Source organism: Bidens hawaiensis, unplaced genomic scaffold, assembly GCF_021521415.1.
Source record: "Bidens hawaiensis isolate Kalapana, Puna unplaced genomic scaffold, B.hawaiensis_p1.1 tig00003739_1, whole genome shotgun sequence".
Lineage (NCBI taxonomy): Eukaryota > Viridiplantae > Streptophyta > Magnoliopsida > Asterales > Asteraceae > Bidens > Bidens hawaiensis.
The window spans coordinates 2,270,141-2,277,444 of NW_027491214.1; the positions used below are offsets into that span (position 1 = coordinate 2,270,141).

Sequence of the window (7,304 nt, forward strand, 5' to 3'; positions counted from 1 at the left end):
TCGGTTACCACAAACAGTGCGAAAATGAGTTTTTTTCCGCTATTTTTGTATAAATTTAGAAAAACATACCATTTGTTTGTAAAAATCGAAAATGTTTCCATGGATCGCTCAAAACATTTCAAATAAGTGTTTTGTAAATCTTTTTTGGCTTAACGGATGATACAATGCTTGTTTTGTAACTCTCTTTCGCGTTTAAATCTATAGCGGGTAGTTAAACGAGCATGTTTTCGTTCAACTTGTTTGCTATCGAACAAAGGCCATAATATTAATATGCTAGCTTATATTAATCGTATATCACTTATAGATGCCCCTCGAGATATCTGGGTCATAACCAGACCCGTTTGGTTATCCGTTCGTTCGTTACGCAATAAGTGGTTAAACGCTTATTCGATTTGTAAATACTGAGGTGTATCCGGTTTTTGTCACGAATGTCACAAACCTTTAATGAATCGCCTATAAAACCCCGCATCACCAAGAAAACTCCTAAATCGCCTTCACATTCGTTGGTGGAGGAAGTCTACTTATAGTATTGATCTTCGCCCGGTCCACCTCTACACCATCTCTCGAGATATTATGACCCAACACGATCCCTTCCGTCACCATAAAATGACACTTTTCCCAATTCAGCATCAACTTCGTTTCAATACACCTCTTCAAAATCTTCTCAAGATTAGCCAAACAATGATCGAAAGAATTACCATAAACCGAAAAATCGTCCATAAACATCTCCATGGACGTCTCTATCATATTCTGAAATATGGCCACCATACAATGCTGAAAGGTAGCCGGAGCGTTACATAGTCCAAACGGCATGCCACGAACGTGCCATTCGGAAAGAATAGTCGTCTTCTCTTGGTCTTCCGGTGCAATGGAAATTTGAAAATAAGCCGAAAAACCATCAAGAAAACAATAAAACTGTTAACCTGTCAAATGCTACATCTGATCAATAAACGGCAATGGGAAGTGGTCCTTTCGGGTGGCATCATTCAATCTTCGATAATCAATACATACTCGCCAATTGGTAACCGTATGTGAAGGGATAAGCTCATTCTGCTCGTTCATCACCACAGTCATACCTCCTTCCTTTGGGACAGCTTGGTCGGGCTTACCCATGGAGAATCAGAAATCTGGTAGATCATCCCGGCATCCATCAACTTCAGCATCTCCTTCTTCACCACCTCTTGCATATTTGGATTAAGTCGCCTTTGTGGTTGCACCACCGGTTTGTACTAATCCTCCATTAGAATTTGGTGCGTGCAATGAGCGGGGCTAATACTTTGAATATCGGAAAGTCTCCATGCAATCGCCTCCTTATGTAACTTCAACACTTCTATCAACTTCGACTTTTGTTCCTCCGTCAACTTGGATGACAAATAACAAGCAAATTCGAATCCTCATCAAGATAAGTATACTTCAAGTGTGACGGGAGAACCTTCAACTCCAATGGAGCGGGTTTCTCCATGGAACCCGCCTCATTCTCACAACGAATCTCATTCAATTCCATAATCTTGGGCAAACCCGAAATCTCAACCAACTCATTACAACCCAAATCCTTCTCACCCGATTCATCCTCACCCAAATCATCACAATCTACCACACCATTACCTCCCACAAGATCAGCACCACAAATATAATCAAAACAGCTATCCATACTTGGAATAAAAGAGTTAAGAAAATAAACCGAATGGCATGGGCCACTAAAATCATCTTGATCATCCGGGTGTTGCATCGACCTGACAACATCATATGTAATATTCTCATCGCCAACCCAAAGTGTGATATTCCTATCATACACATCAATGAGCGCCTTCGCTATACGTAAAAACGGACGACCAACAATGATGGGGACTCTCTCGTCGGCCTTCATGTTGAGCACCACAAAATCTACCGGCAACACAAAGTTGTCAACCTTCACTAGCAAATTCTCGATAATCCCCTGCGGATACTTAACCGAGTGATCGGTCAATGACAACAGCATGTGAGTCGGTGTAAGCTCGCCCAACTCCAATTTCTCGTACAAAGAATACAACTTCAAATTAATACTTGCCCCCAAATCTGCCAATGCGTGGCTCATCGTGTCACCACCAAACAAACAAGGGATAGTAAACACACCCGGATCCGACAACTTCTTGGGTAAACGATCAACACTACCGCCGAACAATCCCCACTAAGGGGGATCGATGAAACCTCTTCCAACCTATCCTTCCTCTTCAATAAGTACTTTAAAAACTTTGCATACTTTGGCATGTGTTTGATGCTTCAATGAACGGAAGATTAATCTTCAATTGTCGGAACATGTCGAGAAAGTGTCCATATTCCCTCGTGTATTTTTGATGCTTTAAGCGAGTGGGATACGAGACACGAGAGTGATCAATCACGAGTGATGGCCGGACTTCAACCGGCTTCTTCTCCACTGGAGACTCAACCGGTGAGGCATTTTGTACTTTGCCCGGAACTTCCATCTCAATCTCTTCATCCATCACCTCCTCATCTTTAGCTTCAACCTCACGTCTTTTTACCTCGAGACCTAAAACCCTTCCGCTACGAGTAGTTTTTGCCTTCAATTGAGCGGCTGGATTCTGTTAAGTAGAACCTGAAAACTGTCCTAGAGTCTCTCATCCAATTGTTGAGAAATATCACCAACGGACCTCTGAAGATCAAGTAGCGACGATTGATGATTCTACAAAAGCAGATCATGGTCGGAAAGTATTTTCTGAGTGACTTGATCTCTAGTGAGGATTTGCAGCATCATCTCTTCCAACCTCCCTATACCACTCAAATCTGACCCCTTACCCAAACCTTGACCACTCAAACCTCCATTGTTATACTGACCTTGATTTCGATTATAGGTGTCACACCCCGACCAATGAAGGCGGAAACGTCGAGATGCGACATGATTGCTCATTGAACAACGACACTATAAAGTTACAATATTTAAACAACTCATTTAAATCCATATCATCATAAATAACACAACAATTGTTCATACAAAATTCCAAATAGATAGATAAACAAATAACTTGTTCTTTCATTTTCTAATATCCTAAAGCCAAGATGATAAGTTTCTTCAAGTAATCCAATCAAGCTAACATCAAACCTGTAACATTGCATAAAATAGAGTTTGTCAACACAAAGGTTGGTGAGCAATTTTATAGTTTTGGACAATAAGTATATAGTATGAAATCCACAACTAGTATATGAAAACAATAAATAATAGCAACAATTTAGATAATAAAACCGTCAATAAGAATACATTGGCGACAATAATGAAATCGTCAATAAGAATACATTGACGACACCTTTCTATATGGGGATACCATATATACTCGGAATTAACGTATGATCATACTTTGATGAGGCTACCCGCTTTAGCATTCAAGAGGCCACCCGCCTTAGCATTCAAGAATTTGCACATAATCATGTAAAGCATATAACACCAAATCGAGCATTTATTTAAGTAAACATATACAATAAGTGTTGTGGTTTAAGACTCAAGTATAAATCATTTGAATTTGAATAAGTATGCAATGCCACCCCCAAAACGAAAGATGGAAAACGGGGGATGAAAAAGTACTCACATTAACAAATAACTTGAAAGATAGTGTCATGAATAATTAGAGAGATCGGTTTAACGAGCAAGACCTATATTAAACGGGTCTTGTGTTAGTAGGTGTTGGTGCATTTTGTGACCGTCGCTATGCAATTCTGACCAGCGGAACGCCACAGGCGAAGTTAGCACAACTTCGCCTACTGAAGCCCAGGCCCGGGAATGTTTTATATATATATACGTGTGTCTTGTTTAGGTTTAGAGAATCCATAAATTAGTGTGTGTGTTGAGCAGTTTGTTTGTTTAGAGAGAGTAAGAGACAAGGAGAGTCGTGTGAGACGACCCGAGGTAGAGCTCACCTCGGGTCAGTCGTGTTTTCTGTTTGGTTACGGTATGTAACGTGTTTTGATTATTATATAAGAATCTGATCGGCGACGCCCCTGGGGGCCTTACAGTAGGTAGTCTTGGAAGGGTTTAAAATAAAATACATGACAAATAAAGTAAATAAATAAAGTTTAGGATTTAAAATGTAAATATTTGAGAAATTAAAGAAACGAGTTTTGTAAAATAAATTTACTCGAAACCGGGTCTCGGTATTCTATTCATTAGTTTTTTTCTTTTTTTTTAACTCAACCTATGTTAAGTAATAATGTGGGTTAAAATGCAATATTGCAAAACCCTTGGTTATAAGAATACCAAAACGAGGTTTAAACGAGTGTTCGGGTTTGTCGGTTCGAGACTTGATAATTGACCAAGCTCAAAGTTAACTTCCCAAAATAATAAATGTTATGAGATAACTCCATAAAAATCAAAATAGACTTAACCAAGTATGTAGTTCTATTGTGAAGAACCTTAACGTTCGTTAAGCGAGTATACGACTTTATCGGTCCGAACTTGTTATAAGATCAAGTTGGTTACCGACATGCCAAGTATGTTCAGAAATTAACTAAAATTGATTTAAAATATAATCTTGAAGAAAAATATGAGTTTTGATGGCTAAAAACACACTTATGTGTCTTAAGCGAGTGAACTCGGTTTAGTTCGGTTTTTTTGGTTCGGTCCTTGACTCGGAATAAGACCGAGGTTGGTTACCACATACCCAATTATCATGGAACTTGTAAAATAACTTATAAATAATAATACTCAAGTTTTACATTCAAAAAGGTAACAATAATGCTTTTAAACAAAAATTCGGTTTTTGGTTCGGTTCTCAACTCGGGATGAAACCGAGGCTAGTCACCACATACCCAATACCATGGAACTTGACAAATATGAACAATAAACTAAAATATGCAAAATTTAAGCAAGTATAACAAGTTATATGGTTAGATTTGTTAAATATATAAACAAGGACTACAAAGTCCTCCATGTAACCTTGCCTTACTAGCCCGACATTTCAACCGGCCGAGACCGGAGAAATGAAAGACCGAAGGTAAACAAGGAGTGTATATTATATATATGTTGTAACATCAAGCTTTAAGTATTGAGAAGTTAGTTAAAATGAAAGATTAGCTTATGAAGAACAACCTTAGAATTCAAGAATTTGAGAGAGAAATGAGGAAATGAGCAAGCACAAATGAAGAAGATGGGTGTGTATATATAGGGTAAGTTGAATGGGTCTTTCATAAAGGGTGTTGCATAAAAATGGGTTGGTTATAAACCCAAGAAAGCACAAACTACAAATGGGTCCTTCAAGTCTCCATTTTGGTAGTTTTAGTCCCTTGAGTTCGTTTTGAGCGTTTTCGGGGCATTTTAAGAACCGAAAAGGGTGTTTTTTTTAGATCCAACAACTATAAAACAAATTTGTAACATAAAATTCATCATTTTGATAATATCGAAAGGTTCGGGATACAAAACGGGTCGGGTTTACATTAAGAATACAAGTATAAAATAACCCGAAATTGACAAATGTCACAATAGGCGGCTTGGAAACTAGGTGGTCCACCGGCTGGCCGCCAATTTGAGTTACCCTGACCTTGATTCTGGTTCTGATTCTTGTAGTTGTTCCAGTTTTGATTGTTGTTGTTGTACGCATTAGGGAACCTATTCTGACCAGCCACAAAATCAACTTCTTGACTATTCACGGACACTCCAACATACCATGACCACCCCTACATAGCTCACACTTGTCCACTTTAACCTTCAACTCCTTCAACTCTCGGGCATGATTTTCCAAAGTAACAGCCACACCAGTTTCCAGATTAACCAGGTGCACACCTCGAATAGACGAGGGTAGGGATAGGATTAGAATTCCCGCTACGTGGCTTCTTCACTTATTTAGATTGTGCAAAACTTTCGAACATCTCATTACACTCGGTCACATTCTTCTTGTCCATTAGATTACCCCCAGCAATTGTGTCAAACCTAGCTTGAGTCTCATATGTAAGCCCATTGTAAAAGTTCTCAACAAGGGCCCAAGGTGTGATCCCATGTGAACAACGAGATAGCAAATTCTGAAAGCGCTCCCAAGCTTGGTAATATGGTTCATCTGGCTCCATGTGAAAGGAGTGGATTTGATCACAGAGGCGAGAAGCTTTAGCAGGTGGAAAGTACTTCTTGATGAATGCATCACGAAGTGCCTCCCATGTAGTGAATGCCCCAGCAGGTTGCAAATCGAACCAAGTGGTGGCACAACCCGTAAGTGAAAACAGGAATAAGTGTAGGAAAATGGCATCTTCATTAGCATCTTGAAAGTTAAACGTTTTGAGCACACGAGTAAGACAATTGATGTGTGCGGGTGCGTCTTCATCTTCAAGGCCATGAAACAGGTTATGTTGGGTGAGATTGGCCATGATGTAGGAAGGGATCTGCAATGAGTTATAGTTATCAATCTCGGGGGTGACAATGAGTGAGTGATCTCCATGAAAATCCTCAAAAGTTTGCTGGTACACGGGGCGGTTATTGTCAGCCATTTGATTAACTGGGATGTTTCTGAGACTCGGTGGTGGTGAATTTGCGGGTGATGATTTCGATGTAGTATCTATGGTGATCGGTTGCTTTTCTGACGATGACGAACTTGCCTCAAACTTCAACGGAGTGGGTTCAAGACAATCTAACGACGGTCCGTACGAACGGAGATGTGGCATGTACCTATAAAATGTACAAAACCGAGTAAGTAGATTCTAATAAAAAGACTCTAAAAAATAAAAATAATCTAACAATTAAAAACAAACTAGAATTAAGTAGACTCTTACCACTCAAACCAAACGTAAAACGAAACAAGTAGCATGTATGTAGCAAGTAGGTCTAATCAAAGCTAATAACGCAATTTCCAAGAATCCACGGCAACGGCGCCAAAAACTTGATGTGCTAAAAGTAGTCTAATAATTATTAAATAAATTATGCCAATCTAGACATTAAGTAATACTCTAGACTCTTTAAAACTCAACTAAACTACTAACCGGCAAGTGAACCGATCGACTCTAGTAAAGCTAAGTAGGTCCGGATATTAAGCTAAGTAGTACCCACGAGACTCTTTAATTAAGTTAACTAGCTAATTAGACTCAAACACAGACACGACTTATTTATTTATATTATTTAAGGGGGGCTTCAATTAAAACACTAATTTAAAACTATTATTAAAAACTAATTTAAGAAAATAAGTAAATTAAATGAAACACAAGTTTGTTGCTTTTAAATCAGATGATAATGAGAAACTACCTAGGCTAGAATTCTCTAAGTTTCAGTTGTTAATTAATCGGGAAAATATTTAGTTATGGAACTAGGATCGTAAAATAGACACTTAAAAGAATACCCG

General features: G+C 38.7%; 1 protein-coding gene across 1 annotated transcript; it reads right to left on the bottom strand.

Moving 5' to 3' along the window:
• Nucleotides 1–1,357: 1,357 nt before the first annotated feature.
• LOC143624250 (uncharacterized) lies at nt 1,358–2,074 on the bottom strand. Its single transcript, XM_077094967.1, has one exon. It carries the CDS (start codon nt 2,072–2,074, stop codon nt 1,358–1,360), a length of 717 nt encoding a protein of 238 aa, XP_076951082.1.
• Between the last annotated feature and the right edge of the window lie 5,230 nt (nt 2,075–7,304).

Coding starts and splice junctions, on each gene's coding strand:
- LOC143624250 (XM_077094967.1), bottom strand. CDS start 2,074: ATGAGCCACGCATTGGCAGATTTGGGGGCAAGTATTAATTTGAAGTTG.